Genomic DNA, 20,975 nt, shown 5'->3' on the forward strand with positions numbered 1-20,975 from the left:
AAAATACTTGCAAACCGAATACAAGAACACATGAAAGATATCATCCACCATGACTAAGTAGGCTTCATCCCAGGTATGCAGGGGTGGTTCAATATGTGGAAATCCATCAATGTGATCTACCATATTAACAAACTGAAAGAAAAAAACCACATGATAATCTTCCTAGATGCTGAAAAAGCCTTTGACAAAATCCAACATCCATTCATGTTTAAAGTATTGGAGAGATCAGGGATACAAGGCACATATCTAAACATAGTAAAGGCGATATACAGCAAACCTATAGCCAACATCAAACTGAATGGAGAGAAACTTAATGCAATCCCACTGAAATCAGGGACAAGACAAGGCTTCCCACTCTCTCCATATCTCTTCCACATAGTTCTGGAAGTCCTTGCTAGAGCAATGACACAGTTGAAGGAGATCAAGGGGATACAAATTGGAAAGGAAGAAGTCAAATTATCACTATTTGCAGATGATATGATAGTATACGTGAGTGACCCCAAAAACTCTACCAGGGAACTCCTACAGCTGATAAACACCTTCAGCATAGTGGCCGGATACAAAATTAACTCAAAATAATCAGTAGCCCTCCATTACACAAAAGACAAAAGGGCTGAGAAAGAAATTAGGGAAACAACACCCTTCACAATAGCCACAAATGACATAAGGTACCTCGGAGTAACCCTAACGAAGGAAGTCAAAGACTTGTATGAAAAAAATTTCAAGTCTCTGAAGAAAGAATTAGAAGAAGATATGAGAAGATGGAAAGATCTCCCATGTTCATGGCTTGGCAGGATTAACATAGTAAAAATGGCCATTTTACCAAAAGCAATCTACAGATTCAATGCAGTTCCCATCAAATTACCAACACAATTCTTTACAGACCTGAAAAGAAAAATTCTCAACTTCATATGGAATAACAAGAAACCCAGAATTGCTAAAACAATCCTCTACAATAAAAGATCTTCTGGAGGTATCTCCATCCCTGATCTTAAGTTGTACTATAGAGCAACAGTTTTAAAAACTGCATGGTACTGGCATAATTACAGAATAGTGGATCAATGGAACCGAACAGAGGACCCAGAAATAAACCCACACACTTATGGACACCCGATCTTTGACAAAGGCGCCAAAACCATACAATGGAAAAAAAGATAGCATCTTCAACAAATGGTGCTGGTCCAACTGGATGTCTACATGTAGAAAAATGAAAATAGATCCATACTTATCACCCTGCACAAAACTGAAGTCCAAGTGGATCAAAGACCTCAACATAAAACCTGACACATTAAATCGGCTAGGAAAAAAAGTGGGGAATACCCTAGAACTCATTGGTACAGGAGAAAACTTCCTGAACAGAACACCAACAGCACAGGCTCTAAGAGCAACAATCAATAAATGGGACCTCATGAAACTGAAAAGCTTCTGCAAAGCAAAGGAGACCATCACCAAAACAAAGCGATTGCCTACAGATTGGGAAAGAATCTTCACCAACCCTTTATCTGACAGAGGACTCATATCCAGTATATATAAAGAACTAAAGAAGCTGGAAAGCAGCAAACCAAGTAATCCACCTAAAAAACGGGGAACAGAGCTAAACAGAGAATTCTCTGTAGAGGAATACCGAATGGCAGAGAATCACTTAAAGAAATGCTCAACCTCACTAGCCATTAGGGAAATGCAAATCATAACAACCCTGAGATTTCACCTTACACCCATGAGAATGGCCAAGATCAAAAACTCAAGTGATGGGGCTGGAAAGATGGCTCAGAGGTTAAGAGCACTGTCTGCTCTTCCAAAAGACCTGGGTTCAAGTCCCAGCACCCACATGGCAGTTCACAACTGTCTGTAATGCCCATTCCAAAGGATCTGACACCTTCACACTAATGCACATAGAATAAAGTTAAATAAATTAAAAAAAAAAAACTCAAGTGACAGCACATGCTGGAGAGGTTGTGGAGAAAGGGGAACCCTTCTCCACTGCTGGTAGGAATGTAAACTTGTAAAACCACTCTGGAAATCAATCTGGTGCTTTCTCAGACAACTAGGAATAGTGCTTCCCCATGATCCAGGCATACCACTCCTAGGCATATATCCAAAAGAGGTTCAAGTACACAAAAAGGACATTTGCTCAACCATGTTTGTAGCAGCTTTATTTGTAATAGCCAGAAGCTGGAAACAACCCAGATGCCCCTCAACTGAAGAATGGATGCAGAAAATGTGGTACATCTGCACAATGGAATATTACTCAGCAATGAAAAATAAGGAAATCATGAAATTTGCAGGTAAATGGTGGGATCTGGAAAGGATCATCCTGAGTGAGTTGTCCCAGAAGCAAAAAGACACACATGGTATATACTCACTCATATAGACATACAACATAGGACAAACCCACTATAACCTATACATCTAAAGAAACTAAGCAAGAGAGAGGACCCTAACTAAAATGTCCAATCCCTATCCAGAAAGGCAAAGGGGATGGACATCAGAAGAAGAAGAAAACAGGAAACAACCTAGGAACCTACCACAGAGGGCCTCTGAAACCCTCTGCCCTACAGACTATCAAAGCAGATGCTGAGCCTGATGGGCAAGTGTTGGGCAGAGTGAATGGAATTTTATGTAAGAACTGGGAAATAGTAAGAGCTGGAGAGGACAGGGTCTCCACAAGGAGAGCAACAGAACAAGAAAATTTGAACACAGGGAACTTCCCAGAGACTCATACTCCAACCAAGGTCTATTCTTGGAATTAACCCAGAACCCCTGCACAGATGTAGCCCAGGGCATTTCAGAGTCCAATTGGGTTACATAGTAATGTGAAGAGGGACTGCCTCTGACATAATCTGATTGGCCTGCTCTTTGATCACCTTCCCCTGGGGAGGAGCAGCCTTACCAGGCCATAGTAGAGGACAATGCAGCCACTTTTGATGTGAACTGATGGACTAAGATCAGAAAGGAGAGGAGAACCTCCCCTATCAGTGGACTTGGGGAGTGGCATGCATGCAGAGGGAGGAGGGAAGGTGGTATTGGGAGGGGAGGAGGGAGGGGCTTATAGGGGAATGCAGAATAAATAAAGTGTAATTGAGGAAAAATTTTTAAAAAAAAAGGGGGAAAATAATTTAAGAACCTTAAATGACTTTCAAAAGTGGAGCAAAATATGGAGTTAGTCAATTTACATGGAGCATGTCTCCCCGCTGGGGGCAATGGTCTCCTGAACCTACTCAGACCTCGGACACCACCACTGCTAGTTCTAGAACTGATGCAAGATGTTCCAACGAGGGGGTTAAGGCTTCTCATAATATTTCCTATAAGCCCACACCTGTTTGTTTATATCCCCCATTTTTATTCATTATTAGCCAGATAGAACCAAGTAATTGTGGTGATGATACTTTCTTTTTTGCCCAATGCTGGAATGCTAGTGAATTTAGGTATGCCCTGGTTACTCGCATGCCTCGCTGGGTGCCTGTGCCCTTTGATGCCCCTCATGCTATGAGTCTCTTCAGACAGAAAAGGGATCTTGGAACTACAGCCGCCACTGTTACTGCCATCTCATTGGCGGCTGTTGGAGCTACCACCGTGGCATTAGCCATGAGTCATACTGTGCAGACTGCTCAGACCCTGAATAATCTTTTAGCCAATGTAGCTCATGCCTTAGATGTACAAAAAGGAATTAATGCTCAACTAAAGGGAGGCTTGATGGTGTTCAATCAGAGGATTGACCTCGTGCAGGACCAAATTGATACCCTATGGCAAATGGCTCAACCGGGCTGTCAATGAAAGTATGCTGGACTTTGTGTCACTAGCATACAACATGAGAATTTTTCCTGTGCTGCAAATCTGTCTAAACAATTGTCTAGCTATATTTTAGGTAATTGGACTGGAGAATTCGATACTACGATGGAGCAGCTGAGAGTGGCCATTATCACAGTAAATTCTACCAGAGTGGACGCAGGACTAGCCACAGGATTATCACCATGGATTGCTGCAGGCATGAATCATCTGAAGGAATGGGCGGGCATGGGAGCATTAGCAGGCCTTCTGGTGTTGGTCTCCTTGGTTTGCCTGTGGTGTATATGCAAGATTAGAGTCTCACAACAGCGTAATGCAGCCATGATCATTCAGGCCTTTACAGCCATTGAAGCAGGACATTCTCCCCAAGCATGGTTGGCTACCATAAAAAGCTAAAATGTTACGCTCAGGATGCGAGGCTAAGCACTGCACTCAGGGTCAGCCGCTTTCGACCCAGAGAAGAGCAAGTCTGATTGCATGCGGGTTGATGCCCCAGGTCCCGCCTCTGAGAAAAAGGTATCGGACGGGTCTGATGCTCTTTGGGTGGATGACACCTAAATTAACATGGGTACAAAGTCCCAATTTATTTCTAATATCAGAGATCAGACCTCTACTCTTGCCTGATGCGTCTAAAACAAAAAGGGGAAACTGTAGAGAGCTGCGTAATGCCGCACCTTAAAGATGGAGCTGGTTTCTGCCTTCCACCTTCCCGATGGTGAGTGCTCTCTGTCACAAACAACTGCACATTTGGCTAAGGCTGAGGATCTGGCTTGCTTCCATGTATGTGGACCTATCTGCATTGCCCACGTGGCACGCTGGGGTTGGCTACCCAGAGGCTATTTAAGCTGTGGGCTGGCTTTCCCCAGGATCAGATGATTGTTCAAGGTTCCTGAATAAACTGCATTGAAAAAAAAAAAGATGTAGAGTGTGAATAGCGTGGTGGGAAACATGGGGAAATTTTAAGGATGGTGAAACATTCCATCCTGTAGGTACAATCCTTAAGACAGGAAGTAAACCACTCAAAACAGCTTCAGGAAATCCCTGAAACTGACCAGATTCACTAGTCTCTTCCTTCCCCAAGAGTATATGAGTGATAAAGACTACTAAGAGTTCCTCTCAGATGTGACAAGCCGCAAAGAGAACGCTGAGACTACACAGCCTAGAAGAGCTAACGATTAGCCATGCATCCTACAAGAAGTGGGGACCAGCCGAGTTGCCTGGAAGAGGCACAGATCAACAGAGTCACCTGAAAACAAGGCCCGCCAACACTCTCTGTTGAGCTGCTTGAAGACTGTGCAGTGTGCCCCAGGCTCCCGGCTTTTGCAAGCTTTTGCAAGCTGGGCTGTGGTGATGCAGCCGTCTAAGTTGTTTTCTTCCCCCAAATAACTCCTTGCCTATATACCTGTAGCCTATATACCTGTAAGCAATCCCAATAAAACTCCCTGTCTCACCAAAAAAAAAAAAAAAAAAAAAAAAAAGACATCATTGTTGTTTGTTGGATAACTTTTAATAATAGCTGATTAATGTCACTATATTAAATTATCATCATGTAACCCCCAAGTGATAACAAACCTTTTAGACTCAGAGGTGAGGATGTTAGAAAAAGCACATGAGAACAAGGAACCTCCAGTGTAGGGCTGGGTAAGGAAGGAGAGCCCAAGTTTAGAGCAGGAGAGGGGGACCTAGATTTTGGAGCAGGAGATGGGGATCTGGAGGTTCAAGGAGCATAGCCACAGGTACAGAAGCTGCTTCCATGGACTTTGAGAGATAATACTTTAACGACTTATAGATTTGGAGGAGCCATGAATTAAATTTCTTTCATTATAGATTAAAATAACCTTAAATATTCCCTTACCAATTCAATGGAGCAAGGGAAGACATTTTCCAGCTCAGGGGCATGTGAGATCTCCTCCTTTTCAAACATTTACATATTGGGTTCCCAGAAGAGTCTGTACTTAGCACAAGTTATGTACTGCAGCCACAGATTAATTATGGGATAATAACTGGGGATATGAAAATTAAGCTGTGATTTCCACATAAGTGTTTGACCTTTACCTTAATGGTATTTGCCTATCAAGTGACATAAAATCCTCTGGCTTTTAAACTGAAGTTTGAGAAGACACATCTTGCAGAGTATATGTAGTAACAAAAGAACAATGCATGATTCTACGTTTAATTGTACTATATTGTAATCTATAGTGTGACAGAGAGGGGTCATGCTACACTAAAAACTCATGTATATTTAAGCCTTCTAAAAATATTTTTGTTCCTTCTTTTCTAATTTCATACATGTATACATGAATTTCAATTATGTATATTCCCCATTCCTTCCCCTAACTTCTTTCACATCTGCTCCCCCACCCCATTCCAACTTTGCATCCTCCTTTATGATTTTTAATGAACCACCAAGTAAAATTTGCTTGTCCCATATACTTCTGGATGTGAGGCCATCTTCTGGTTATGAGCTTTCCAATTTCATCTTCATTTCGGCTTCTGTTCTTGTCAATGTTTCTATCACTTTATTGAATTCAGTTTCAGATCCCTGATTGTCTTTGTCATTTCATTCAGCTGTGTGTTTGTATTCTCTTGGGCATCACTCAAACGTTTATCATTATTCTTTTGGAGTTCTGCTTAATTTTATTTTTCTTTAATTCTTTGAATTCTTCAATAAGAATTATAATTGTTCTTTATAAATCTGTGTCCTGAGTCTTATCTAGGCAGTACCTGTTAAACAATAGTTCTACAGGACTAGTAAAATTGATGGTTGGCATGCTTTCTTAGCCATTGTTACTGTTTTTGTTTTAAGGACTTGACCTGGGCATGTGGACTTCTTCCTTTGGTTGTGTGTCTGATGTGTTAATCTGGTTTTTCTTAGATTGGTCAAGTGCAGGAACTGCATGACTTGAGCTATGCCAGGTAAGTTGGAGGATAAGTTGTTTAACAGGACCAGGCAAAGTAGGCTCCCAAACCACAGGTTTGAAGCAAGGCTTATTTGCTCAGAGATAGCACCAAGCAGATGGAAAGATGGGAGAGGGAAGAAGTGTTTTATCAGTCAAAGCGGATTTGAAGAGTAACAATCTGGACTTAGGTGTGTGGGTATGGAGATGGGCATAGGCAGGGGACAATGGAGGATGGAAAAGAGAAGAAATGACTTACCAGGCAAAAGCGCCTCACAAAGAGGGCTCCTGGAGCCTAGCATAGCTGTCCTCTGAGAGGCTCCTCCCAGCAGTGGATGCTGAAACTCATAACCAAACATTGGAAGAAGCATAGGGGTATTGTGGAAAAGTAGGGGAAAGGACCAAAGGACCTACTGGTGATAGGAGCTCCACACAAGAAGACCAATAGAGACAACTAACCAGGGCCCAGAGGGGCTTGTGGAGATTGAAACACCAACCAAGGACCATGTACTAACTGGATCTAGACCCCCTACACAGATGCAGCAGATGGGCAGCTCAGGCTTCATGTGGGTCCCCTAGTAAGCGGAACAGGGCTGAGTCTGGTAAGGACTCTGTTCCCTGCTTTTTGATCACCCCCCCCACACACACACACATGGTGAGGATGCCTCAACAGGTCACAGGGGAAGAGGATACACTCAATCCTAATGTAACTTGGTGAGCCGGGGTGGGTTCGGGGGGGTACACCTCTTCTTTGAGGAACAGGGGTTAGGGGGAAGAGAGAGGGAGGGTGACATTGGGAGTGGAGGAGGGAGGGAGCTGTAATCAGATTAAAGGGAATAAATAAATTAATTAAAAGAAATAAAGTTAGTAGGGAAAGACTGAGAATAAAAAAGAAGGCTCCTGGGCTGTGATACTAGAAATAGGCTTGTGAATTTGCAGATGGCTGTGGCTTAGAGGAAGGGAAAAAAAAAAGGAAGATGGTTGGTACATGTTTCTAATCACTATTAATATCTATATTGTATCTGCTGCCCTGATGATGTATGATCCATGTGATCATTTTTGTCCCTTTGCTCTGTGACTGAAAGAAGTACAGAATTTGTTAGTGGGCTGAGAAACACTTTTAGGTTTCTCTTGCTGTGGATATTATGAAAGCATGTGATGAGATGGAGCTACAATAAAGAGGAAGTAGCTCAGTTTCCCTGTGAAGACACCTGAACCTATGGCAGAATTTGTATGAAGAAATAAACTCCTGTATGTTATACCACTGATATTTTTAAGATTATCAGTTACTACACTACAACCAAAATGATCCTGATGGATAAAGAGGGTTTTTTTTTTTCACTATTTTTTTTCTATGAAGACCTTAAGACTCTCATTCACCACACTCCTAGTCCATCATTACATGTTAACATTAAGCCCTGAATGATCTGTGGGACTGAGATAGTTCAGTCACTTCAATATCATTTTATTATCCTTATTGCAGCTTACCAAGCCCTATCCCAGAATGTGTACTTAGGATATGTGTATTGACTCTAATGCGGCTTTCTGACAGGACTGGAGAGATCCATAGCTACTGTGGAGACAGATGTAGCCTGACACAGAAACTTACCTTAATTGACACATTGTTGGAGGCCACTAATTTTTGGAGTAAAATCAAAGTAACAGTAGTATCTGAAGACTACAAGGGCTACTCTGTTCCAATTCCTCTTTCCCCTTTCTCAATAACTAGATGAGAAAAAATTATGACACTAGCAGTCTACTGGAAAAGGGCACAACGAAGAGATAATTATGATGTACAACCAGAGAAGTTTGCTTCTAAGTCCATGATTAATTGTGTTATAAATAAATTGGGCTAGTATTCATGTAGCCAGGTATAAATATTCTTTAGTTGACAGGGCTTTGAGAAGCATGATACAGGATACACCCACTTTGTAGCCTTGGGATTTGCAAGGAAAATCCTGGGCAAGCAAGACTGACTTCAAAAGTACCATAGCCTTATCATGAACATGGCTCTGGAATCAGGAGAAATAGGTGAATATGAATAAGGAAATCCCTATTGGTCCAAAAGCCAGAGGGCTAAGAAGCAATGTGGTGGCTTAAGTGACTGAAACATTGACTACATTGGAAACCTTGGTTCTCTGGCTATTTTTGCCTTTGGTTCTGGAGACATAAGTGATCTGTAACTACAATTGATTTTGTTTGTTGTTGAGGCTGTAATTAGAAAATTTAAAAGATAGGGCTAGTAATGACTGCACAGAATGACATTCATACACTTGTTGGTATCAGTTTATTCTGTGTTTTTAGCTTCCCTCACCCCACCAAAAATCCAAGACAAAAGAACTCTTAACTCAGTTTCAGTGGAGGTGGAAGTAGAGGTCAGGCAAATAAAACACAGAAGGTAGTTTTACCCAGTCACTTTTAGCCCTTGTCTATTTCCTTTCAAATATAGTTAATAAACTCACTGTCATTTGTCTTCTCACTTCTAAAATTCCTAGAAGGTAGTCTAGGAAGACTGAGGCCAGAGAATGTCCACTTACTCTAAAAGAAGTAATTACAACTTACTCTCAGAATCTGGGAAAGCTGTAAATTAATAAGATATAAAAAGTGGTGAAATCTTGATGATTTGGATGAGGACAGTTGACAGAATCTAGGTAAAAGTGACAGGAAAGTGACTGCAGAAGGGGATAAATGAGAAGATCTAAGATATGGGCATGGAAAAGGTTAATGAATTTAAGGAAGGCTTTAATTATGATGTTTTAAAATGCTTCAGTGTAGGAAGGCACTTCCAAGGCCTGGATGGATACAGTTCATACTCTAGATATTTTTGAACAACTGCCTAGAGTGTTTGGGTAAATAAGAACCTTGCTGACTTTACTCTATTGCTCTGGAGCTACGGTATGAGACATTCTTATTCACATGGGTTCTGACAGGCAACATTACATGTCATGTGCAGACATAGTGGGAAGCAAAGTATATGTGCACACTGACCATCTATAATAAAAGAAACAATTAGGTCACTTCACCCACACACGGGCCATTTAAAAAGTCTACTTTTAGGGAAATAAGTCTACAAGTTTTAAGACGGAATCTGGAAAGGGAGAATCTTAAGTGTTATGGCCTTTGACTACATTAAAAATATAACATCGAAGCTGTCACAAATATTCAGGTTGGATATTAGAACTGTAGATACAAGAAAAATGAGCAATGTTAGGAATGGGCCATTAGGCTTTTAGCAAAGTAGAAGGTAAAATGAAAGACAGCCTATCTATAAAAACATTTTAAGTACTCTTGGCTACAGGTTCAGACTCCATTATCTTCTACTCTTCCAGAAATGATAGAAAAGGTTTCCTAAAAGCCCATGGTTTCCTTGGGAAATAAAACAGCAACATAAGCACCCCAAGAAAGTTAGAGCAAGTAGTCTCACACCACACACATTGCCTTTATTTTGCAATTGGCCATACACGAGCTTGCGTGCGCGCACACATACACACAAACACAAATGGCATAACTGTGCCTGAAAGACTTTTTACTTCTTTTATTGAACTCCATAAATATTTTTATAAGGCTTTATGTCATTACAACATCTTTTTTTGTTGTTGTTAAACATTTCCAAATACACAATTTTGACACTTGTTTGACAGGGTCAAACAGTCAGTTAATAGAAACAAAAGAATAAACTGGCAAATGCAGAGCAGCAGGGGTAGTCAAAATCACTGTTGCCCATCTATTCACCCAGCCCACCCCACCCCCAAAGCACTAAAATATCACTATTTGGCTTCATACTAGAATTGTTAGAACTCTCTTGCTGCTGTCCTTAGTAGATCAATTAAAGATATACACATAGGAAGAGGACGAGAGAAGGAGAGAAAAATTGGATTTTTGTATTAGGAACTCCCTAAGAGTAGAACTCATAGAAAAAAAAAAGAAAAACTTGCAAAACCCTTTTGGAAGGAAAATTCAGGCTTCATTGAGTTAAGGAATGGGGAATACAGGGCCATGCAGAAAACAGGAGAATTCGAGTTTGAGAGGATAACATGGCTGTGGGGATACATCAGGTTGAGATGCTGAGTCCAGGTAATTTATGAGTTTCCCTTTGTGCTAATGGCCACTGATCTACTTTGAGCCATAGGTACACGGTTGGGGGCGTTCTAATCAAAGAAGAGCTGAATTAGTAGTGCCTTGACAAATTACTACGTGTTGTAAGGCCAGTGGGCTGGATGGAGAAACGGGATGATGATTATCATACTCCTGATCCTGGAGCCTTGAATGTTGGACTCAGAAAAGGGAAGAGAATAAGAGGATCTGGCCAAAAGATACTATCAAAGATTTTATCTAGCAACCTTTCAAAGCAACTCCTCCTGGTGTGACCCTAATCCCTAGAGAAAGTTGCCAAGGCCAGGTCTAGTGAAGGTGGGGAGAAACTACGCAAAGAAGGTACACTAAGGGAGACCTGCATAGGAAGTGAAATATATTTCAGTTTGCCAATGGCGAACATTGCCATCTAGGTGCTAGTTACCAGATTTCTTGCCGTAAGGGCTTAAATAGTTCTACCATGTGCTGAGCAGTGATAGCCAGTTCTGAACTCTGGTGTTCTGCTAGCTAGCCTTGAGAACTATAAAAAGTCTAACTTAAATTAAAGCTTCAACAACGTATGATTTGTTTTCCACAGGTGAAAGATTCTCAGGGGTAGGGCTTAGTCTAGGTTTGGAAGCACAAAGAAGTACCCAATCCAGCTTCACTGAAGACCTCATACGGCCGTGGCTGCTGTTTGATAAGCTTAGGTCCTTTCATAATGAAGTCTTGTCCTGTGAGGTCCAGAACAAACTCAATCTCCAGATTCTTGGATGGAGTGGATATTCACACTTCTTTATATCCTATTTTCCTTGCTATCAAAGCTCTATCCATAAAAGGGGCTAAATGACAAAGAATAGTACTTCTGTACTCGTGGGGATTCTGATTTTTGTGGGGAAAGTTCTGGTCAAATGGAAAGCCTGCCAAGAATTAACTTCAGTGTTCTGTCTCAGATCTTTCCCCCCTAGATGTAAAAGTAGCCCTAGGCTTCTCTGACAACTGACTCAGTTGTCCTGGGATGGGAGTATGTCAGGAACAACACCTACTTTGAGTGCCAGAATGGCTCTAGCTATGCCAATACTCACAATCCTCTACCAGAAAGAAAGTAAAGGCAAGGAAGGAGACAGAGACGATTATCCATGCAATCTGCTAGTAATTGAAGGTGGTTCTTATAATTTTGTTGGTAGAAATTACAGGTATGTTATATTAAATCAAGCCTGTCTTTTTTTCCTAATGGTCCTTCTGTTTCCCTGTATGGTGTTATTGTCAATCGTGGACTCTCTTCACATTGATCTGAAGGTATCTAATGATCTTGGCCAAGCAGGTTTTGTCTTGAACCCCTTCATAAACTTCTAACAGTGATGCCTTCTGAATCCGAAAATGGAAATGGGGATGATTGGAACACCGAAGTGACTGCTATATAGAGAGCCCTACTTGACACCTAACCACTAGCTATGGGCTGTAGGGTGGAGATAAATCTCTTCCATAAGAGGCAGAGTCTCAATTTCTTTGCTTCTAGTTTAGCTAAACCTTTTGTCTAAAGAAGATACAGGCTAAAAAGGAGACTCATAATAAAAGGGGCTTGAAAAATAAATTAATGGGCAAAAACTAACTCTTAGATAAAAAAAAAAAAAAAAAAAAAAAAAAAAAAAAAAAAACAACAAAAACGTCAGTGATTCAGCAGTGTTTTTACATGGGAATCCCCAATGCTAGAAGAAATCACCTAAATAGAAAAATTCCCCTTAACAAAATTCTCATTACATTCTTTCATTCCTTTGTTTCTGTTTGGTTTTATATCCTTCCACAATACCTAAAACAGTGAAAGCAATAGAAATACCAAGCAGATAAGCCACAGGGCACAACAGAGCATGTCTAGACTGGCACAACTGTGGACACAGGGTGCTGTGAAAAGGCTGTTGGTATAACCGCAGGGCTACAGGAACATTTGCAGATGGTCGCATGAAGGACAGGAGATGGGTATCCTCCCCTTCTCAGTGAAAAATGACAAAGAGAGAAATGAAATTCCAAACCCACCACATAAATGAAATTCAAAAGTTATCAACATCAGTATCATCAGGAAAGGCAAATAAAACAATGCAAATACTCTGTGGTAATAATGACAGGTCAGTGAACCAGAGGAGTGAGTAGGTTATCTTACCAGGAAAAAGAACAAAGAGAAATTCAGTTTCTGAAGGCGAGGGAGGGGAACAAGGTTAAGAACTAAAATTTAAAGAAGGGATCACATGTTTGAAAGTCGGTGGTACTTCTTACCAACTATGGATTTCAATTACCTAAAACCACAGTAAATAGTTGTGGTCCTTCTCTGTGTGTGTATATGTATGTATGTGTCCATGCATGTGCATGCATATGTGCACACATGCCCACACACACACATGTATACTTAAAGGTCCATGTGTGTGTGCCTGTGTGTGTGCATGCGCACACACAGGCACACACTCACACACACACACACACACACACACACACACACTCTCACACACTCACACACACATAAATTTTCAACAGTGCTTCTCCAAAAAAAAGTCCATCTATAAATATAGTTTTATTTATTTTAAAATTATCTGCCTTCCTATAAGTACTATTTTTTGAAGGGGGTTAACCTACTGAAGTTTTGCCAGAATGGTGACTGGCTGCGTTTTGGTTCAGTGAACTCAAAGACTTGCGACTGAGCGATGCCATCAGGGACCAGGTACTGGCCCTGGTTTAACGGGTCCTGTGGTGGTGGGTAGGAAGGAGGAACTGAGCGGGCCGAGTTGACACCTAGAACAAGTTGGAGATCAAAAAGAAAGAGTATAAATTAAGTATGAAATGGGTGACTTCTCAAACTAACCAGCCAGTGATCCTTCATAGTACACTAGTTTGGCGAGTTTTACCTGTAACAGACTGAATATCCCTAACCCCCAAATCTGAAACATCCTGAAATCCCAAACTTGCTAAGAGTCAGAAATTTTCACATTTTGTATCTTTTAAGATTTCCATGTTAAGGCTGTTCAATCAAGAACAAGTCTACGCAAATATTTCAAAATTCAAATATATATATACTCTGAGGTACATTGTGTCTCAAGCATTTCAAAGTATAAACAACCTGTGTGGCAAATATTTCTTTCCCTGTCATATTTGCACGGGCATCTCTATTTCTATAACACCACATCTTTCTTCATCTTATCAGGTATCACCAAAAACCAACCAAACAAAAACATATATTGTCGTCACTTGTTTGACAGACAAGAAGACCAAGGACCAGAGGGAAATAGTATACCTAAGGTCTCAGCTAGCAACAAAGTGAGAACTAGAGCCCACATGTGTTGATTTCTTGGTTAGAAGTTTTTTTCCAAAAGACCATAATCCCTGATGTAGGGCTTGTTCCTCCAAAGAACCTAGCAAACTCCTCTCACTTTTGGACTTTAGTTCTCTTCCTCTCCAACCCTACCTGAAAGCGTCAAAATAATCTGGTTAAGAACTATTGACTTCAGGACTTTTCATAACGCTTAAGGCACAAGTGATTCAGTACTTTGCTTTGGGATGACAATGACATTAGTAGTTGAAACAGAAAGAAAATTCATCACCAGAAGACATGATTCATAGACATAAAGAAAAGGTTTAAACTATTTGCGACCTTTCAATGGGCACAGTTTCAACGATACTAAGGTTATAGGCCTTCTCACATTAATGGAGGATTCAAGGCTTCAATGCAACTACCCCAACATTAGTAATAATGATAAGCCAACACTAGCCATTGGCACTTTCATAGGAAGTCAGGCTCTGTACCCATTTTTGAAAGGTAGCAAATGCCAGAAATATGAGGGCATTAGATGCTAAAAAAAATAATTAATAAATAAATAAATACAGAGGAAGTCTGCTTTATCAAGTTTTATTTTTCATTTTCTGTTTCAAGCTTTTTATGTAAATGTCAAATTTACGAACTCCTTTGTTTTACTTTAGACCCTAAAGATATTTTTAATACTTTTTCTTAGGGCTCTATAGTTTTGTTTTTAATTCCACAGGGAATACTTAATCATTACACAAGGTGTGGGCTCATATCAAAGTTCTAATTTGTATATGGAAATTTAATTCAGAACTGTTGGAAAGACTGTACTTTCTTTGCTGAACTGTTTTCTGTCTGTCAAAGGAAAGACATACATATATTTGTGTAGGTCTATTTCTGAATTCTTTTACATTAAACTATCTGTATTGCCTCAGTTAATGTAATTATGTAATTTGTGTTGAAATTAGAGAAATTAATTGCTTCATCTTTATTCTTTTTATTCGAGACTGTTTTATACTAGAGTATTAATCTTATTTTCAACTGCCTCTAAAGCCTATGAAGATGGAGTCTGAATTTATGATTCTGACATCTTTTGTACTGATAAACTCAATTAGGTTGATGTATCAAGAAATATCATTTAACCCCAGAAGTTTATGAAAATCAAGAGAGCAGAAAGTAAAAAAAAAAAGTGAAAAAGCCTTTCTATCAGAAAGATAACCCTTCCCTCAGAAAAATAGATGGTTGATAATGTCCCATGTCACAAATAGCATGGGATGGGAACATAGAACAATTTATCCAATGACATTTGCATTAGAGATATCTTATCAGTTTTCCCTTTATCATTTTTAGATTTCATTCAGAATCAAAGAGCTAATGATAGAGAAGAAGAAAAGGACCAGGGAAAGTGATGACTTATTAAGATTTTCCATTCCCAGGGACAGTGAAAATACTGTCAGTAGTAAAAAAAAAAAAAAAAAAAAAAAAAAAAAGCTTCCAGTAATTGAGATGAGACAATAAAATGAGCTCTTTCAAACAAGAGATATCATCATCATCAGGACCTGAGATGAAGAGGGGAGAGCAGTGGTCTCAGAATCAAGATGACTTAGGTTAAAAATCACTTTACCTTGAATGTTTTCAGTTTCTTAACTTGGAACAGGGGCTAATAGTGCCATTTTCTTTGGGTTACTATAAAGATGAAATGAAAGAAATTAAGAAACTTGATACTAAGTAGATACTCTAGTAAGTGGAAGGTAGTTCTTTTTTGCTCACCTGAGCACTTTAGTTTTGTTCTGGTTCATGAAAAAGAAAAAAAAGTATTCTATATTTAATCTGATTCTATTTGTATTTTAGTTTTTCAAACTGTATGCCTCAGAGAAAGACTATCTTGTTCAATTTGAGGCTCTTAACTTTGGTTTGGGGCTACTGATTAGGTAAGCTTATTAAATAAATTATATACATGCATTATTGCCTGCCTCTCTCTAAACTATTCACAAACTTTTCTTTTGAAGCAAAAAAGAGGTTTTTTTTTTTAAATTTTGTTTTGTTTATGTAACCAATAACATGGATATGACTACCCCACACCATTTACTACCAATAATTAAAACAAGAGCATTTGTTACTTGTTACCAAGGATACCTGGGTAGTCAGAAACTATTCCAAGTAAACCTCAGTACAGAAAAGAGCCAAGAAATGTGAAAACACATACCCTATGATTTCCTAGTCTCAGACAATGAATGAGTCTAAAGGAGTAAAGGCAGAAGTACCTTTCTGTTTAGAAGCTTTTCTCACAGTCATTGCAGCCTGTCTCTTCTGGTTTTCTGAAATCTCAAAGCCTACGAGAGAAAAAAAAATTAACTTTGTTATGAAAAACAAATAAGCCTATACACTGTAAAAATAGTATACCTTTCCTTTGAAAGCTAATATATTAAAAATATATTTTAAAAAACTTGAAACAAAATGCTGGCAAAGATGTGGGAAAAGATGAACATGTATTCACTGTTGATAGGAACAAAAATTGGTACAGCTGTTTAAGGAAATCAATATGGAGGTTTCTCAAAATATCAAAAATAGAACTATCATATTATTAAAATTACTGGGCACATGCCCAAAGAACTCTATATCCTACTACAGAGACACATATTCATCCATGTTGATACCTGCTCTATCCAAAATATATAGGAAGTGGAAATAGCTTACATGTTCACCAACTTATGGATGCATAATGAAAATGTAGTACATATATATGTACAATGGACTTTTATTAAATTAAGTAAAACAAAAGTACAAAACTTGCAGAAAATGTGATAGTAGAAAATTATATTAAATCAGATTCAGAAAGACAAGGGTTGCAGAATTCTCTTATATGTGGAGCCTAGATTTTAATGTGTGTAAGAATGACTCATGAAATGGCAGAAAGAATTGTAAGAAGGAAAATGAAGTCTTGAGAAGGGAAGAAGTAATAGAATATATATTAGTTGAAAGCACAAAAGAGGCTACTGTAGGTAGAAGAGTACAAGGGAGATAGGAGGACGGGTAAGAGAACTGGGAGAAGAGAACTAACAAAAACAAATTATGTTTGAAAATGTCTCAGTGAAACCAAATTCTGTATATGATAGCTTAGAAATAAACTATTAACATGTATGTACATATACATATATGTGTATGACTAGTAATATGAAATGAAGGCTTTGAATTTGAAAGAGATTATGGAGGTGTATAAGGAATGGTTTGAAGGAGGAAAGAGAGGCAATGATATAATTATAGTATAATATCAAGAAATAAGTTAAAAAATTAAATACAAATAGTCACTGTAATTGACATAGTAATTTCGTTCTTGAAAATTCAGCAATTTGTTAGAAAATTTGAGAAGACCTGGCCACATTTCTTTGGGATGTATGCTGGATAAGAAAAAAAAATTATTTTTAATTTTCATAGAAATCTCCATAGTGTTTTCTGTAATGGCAATCCATGATCATTTGTTACTTGTTATTTTCTTTTTTCCTAACAGTTATTCAAAATGGATGAATGAATCATTGCGGATTTAATTTATACATTTCCAGTGGTTACTGAGATTGGTCATTTAAAAAAATTATCTGTGGGGTCATTTGAAAGTCTTCTTTTGAAAAAACATCTGCTCATATCTTTGATTCATGTTTTAATTCTATTGCTTGCTGTCTTGTAATGAGTGAGTTCTTTCAGTTTCTCTGAAATAAACACCTGTCATCTTTATAAGACTAGCTGAGCCTGCTTGCAAAATATTATCACAAGGATATACAGACTGCCCTTTTTAACAAGATGTATTTAACTCTGCCCCAACTGCAGGAGGCCTCATGGTTTCTAGGAGGTGCTACAGTATAAAGGCTGGGAAAGTCTAGAGGACGGGGATCCATCTATGCAGACATGATGGGCACAGACTTTCTCGATGGCTGCTTTAGAATCACCTGTGCACATTCCCATAATCCCTCATTCTTGTTCTGTACGTAAGCCCAACAAACTCACTGGTTATTCTGGGTGAAAGTTTTGTGGAATTAAACTTTAACTTGTTATTAGGAATTGAGGAATCGGGTATACATCGTCAATTCCTAATAGGGACAGAACTCTTACAACAAGTATCTTCATACTTTAACAAGTATTTTTTTTCTCCCATCTTGTAGCTACTTCATGTTTGTATTGTTTTTTTTCTATACAGTTTTTTGAGTTTGCATATCAAAAAGATACTTTCATTCCCAAGTTTATGGAAACACTTTTTACAAGTTCAAGAATATGTGGTAAACCTAAATATCCATCAATGAACAGATAAAGAAAATGAAAAAAAATACTACTTAGACATATAAAAACAATAAATTTTATCATTTTTATAAAATAGTGCGATTTGAAGGATGTTCTGTTGAGTAAGATAAGCCAGATCTAGAAAGACAGATACTGTATAATTTCATATCTTAAAAAGTTAACATCATATACACGCAGAGCAGAATGAAAATTAGGGAGAAGAGGGATTAGAGAGGATGCAGAAAGGTCATTCAATAGATTCAATGATGCAGTTAGATAGTAGAAAAATGCTGAAACAGCAAAAGTTCTTCCAAGGATTAGGAAACACAGACAAATATGAAGATATTAACCAATGACTGAAATTCCTAAATTTAAAGGATAAAGAAAACAATCTCTCATACTCTGAGGAGCAAATGGCAGTTTGGTTATAACATTATTATTAACATTATTACTATGGGCTGGCTCTACAGCTCAGCTTTAGATTTGCCAACCAAGTAGGGGATACCCTGAGTTCTAACTCCAGCATAGCAAAAGAAAGTTTGTATAAAATATTATAAGTAGTAGCAGTCTGAAAGAAAGCACAGAATACATAGGTGAAATCAAATTATAAACAATTCCCCCAAAGACTTGGATATTTTATATAGAAATGTATAAAATAAAGGGTTTGACTTGAAGAAAGTACTTAGAACTTTTTTTTTTTTTTAAATTGAAACCAACCCAAACACTGATACTATGGAACTTGGTGGCAGGGGGGATGCCAAACCAAACCAAACCAAACCAAACCAAACCAAACCAAACCAAAAAAAAAAAAAAAAAAGAGTAAAATACAAAAAAGCAAAACAAACAAACAAAAACCAAAAAAAAAACACAAAACAACCAACCAAACAAAAGAAAACATACAAGTAAAGGAAAAAAGTATAATACAAAGTAGGTTAATGAGAGGGGGTGAAGTAAAAAAGGGGAAGAAAAGAGGTTACAGGGGTATTATCAGTAGACAACACATTCTTGAGAATGCTCTTCTATAACACAATACCATGTACAATAAATATAACAAATAAAATCATATATATAATCTAAAATTAATTATTAAAAAACAAATTATTAAAAAATATAAGTGATTCTACCTGAGAATCCTAACTGGGGGTGGGGGAACATGAAGACAAAAGTCCTACTAGTCCCAGCCAGGCAGGACTAGTAAAACAATAACCAGACAAAACCTATGATCCAAAAATTACCCTGCCCACAAAAATTGCAAGGATAAAGAAGGAACAAAGATTGAGGGAATGTTCAACCACTAATTAGCCCAACCTGAGACCTAGCTGTTGGTATAATGTTTTTGTGGAATGTATACAATTTACCCTTGTTCATTCAAACGCTGATTTCTCTATCCCACCATCTGGTTTCAATCCAAATATTGCATTGTGATGCTTATTCTAAGCATTACCTGTCTCAAGTTTGTGTAAACATGTTATCATTCGTTCTCTGTATTGCCAATAAAACAACCAGCTAATGCTGAGCAATAGAGAGGATAGGGTGGGGCATCCTTTTCCCAAGGGGAAGAGAAAAGAAGAGAGTGGGAGGAAAGGTTGGGAGAGAGATCTCAGGGGAAAGGACCTGGAAACACCAGGAGAGATGAATTGGACCTAAGATATGACTAAAAAGCAAGTTAATGTGTGAAATCTGAATGGGAGGAAGCTATGTGGGCTTGGAGATTTAGGATGGAGTAATCATTGCCCAGCATTGTGCTCTAGGTTAACTAAATACATCCTACTCTCTGTGTGGTGATTTGTGTATAAAGCTGGTTTAGGAATAACAGCTGTTTAACTAAAAGATAGAATCAATAACAAATATTAGTAATCATTAGCACCTACCCCACAACAGAGAGCCAGCCCCTGACACTATTAATGATGCTCTGCTTTGCTTGCAGACAGGAGCCTAACTTGACTGGCATCTGGGAGGCTCCAGCCTGCAGCTGATGGACACAGATACTGGGACTTGTAGCTATTGCATGAAGTGGAGCTCTAGGGGTCCTGTGGAAGTATAGTGGGAAAGATGGAAAGACCTCCGAGGGGACAGGAACCTCACAAGAAGACCAACAGAGACAGCTAACTCAGTCCCATGGGGGCTTACAGAAACTGAGACATCAACTAAGGTACATGCATTGTCTGGACCTAGGCCCCTGTACATATGTGACTGATAGGCAGCTTGGTCTTCATGTGGGTTGCCTAGCCTCAGAGGATGAGGTTATGGTCAGTCCTGATATGACTTGATGTACTGGGGAGGTTAATATGGGAGGGGGACTACTCTTTTCTGGAGGGAAAGAGGGAGAAGGGGGAAGCAGGGAAAGGGAGACTGGGAGGAGAGGAGGGAGGTGTACCCTTAAAATATAAAATAAATAAATTGAAATTTAAAAACAAATATAAAAATAAAATAAAAAGAATGGGAAATAAATAAGTGAGATAGAAAACTAAATATTATGCAGTAACTAGTATGTGTATGAAGAAATAGGTACAAATTCATAATGAGGGGTAAACTTGATAGCTTTTCTGATACATGACTTGAAAATACATATTACATTTAAAACTACATATATCCTCATATTCGCTCATCCCACTTTAATGTGTCTTTTCTGCAGGAATAAAAACAACAGTGTATAATGAAATATA

General features: G+C 38.6%; 1 protein-coding gene across 5 annotated transcripts in view; it reads right to left on the reverse strand.

Moving 5' to 3' along the window:
* Positions 1-10,203: 10,203 nt before the first annotated feature.
* Positions 10,204-20,975, reverse strand: part of Arhgef9 (Cdc42 guanine nucleotide exchange factor 9) — a 156,039-nt gene continuing 145,267 nt past the window's right edge. For 4 of the 5 annotated variants that reach the window (XM_060375143.1, XM_021661660.2, XM_021661659.2 and 1 more), the window contains exons 9-10: positions 16,305-16,373; positions 10,204-13,535 (exon numbers count right to left, since the gene is read on the reverse strand). In XM_060375143.1, coding sequence (XP_060231126.1) covers positions 13,354-13,535; positions 16,305-16,373 — 251 coding nt within the window. In that variant the 3' untranslated portion in view covers positions 10,204-13,353. Of the gene's footprint in view, positions 13,536-15,664; positions 15,727-16,304; positions 16,374-20,975 lie in introns of all 5 variants that reach the window. The other variant, XM_060375144.1, reaches the window with a different exon arrangement.

Source organism: Meriones unguiculatus, chromosome X (genome assembly GCF_030254825.1).
Source record: "Meriones unguiculatus strain TT.TT164.6M chromosome X, Bangor_MerUng_6.1, whole genome shotgun sequence".
Classification (NCBI taxonomy): domain Eukaryota; kingdom Metazoa; phylum Chordata; class Mammalia; order Rodentia; family Muridae; genus Meriones; species Meriones unguiculatus.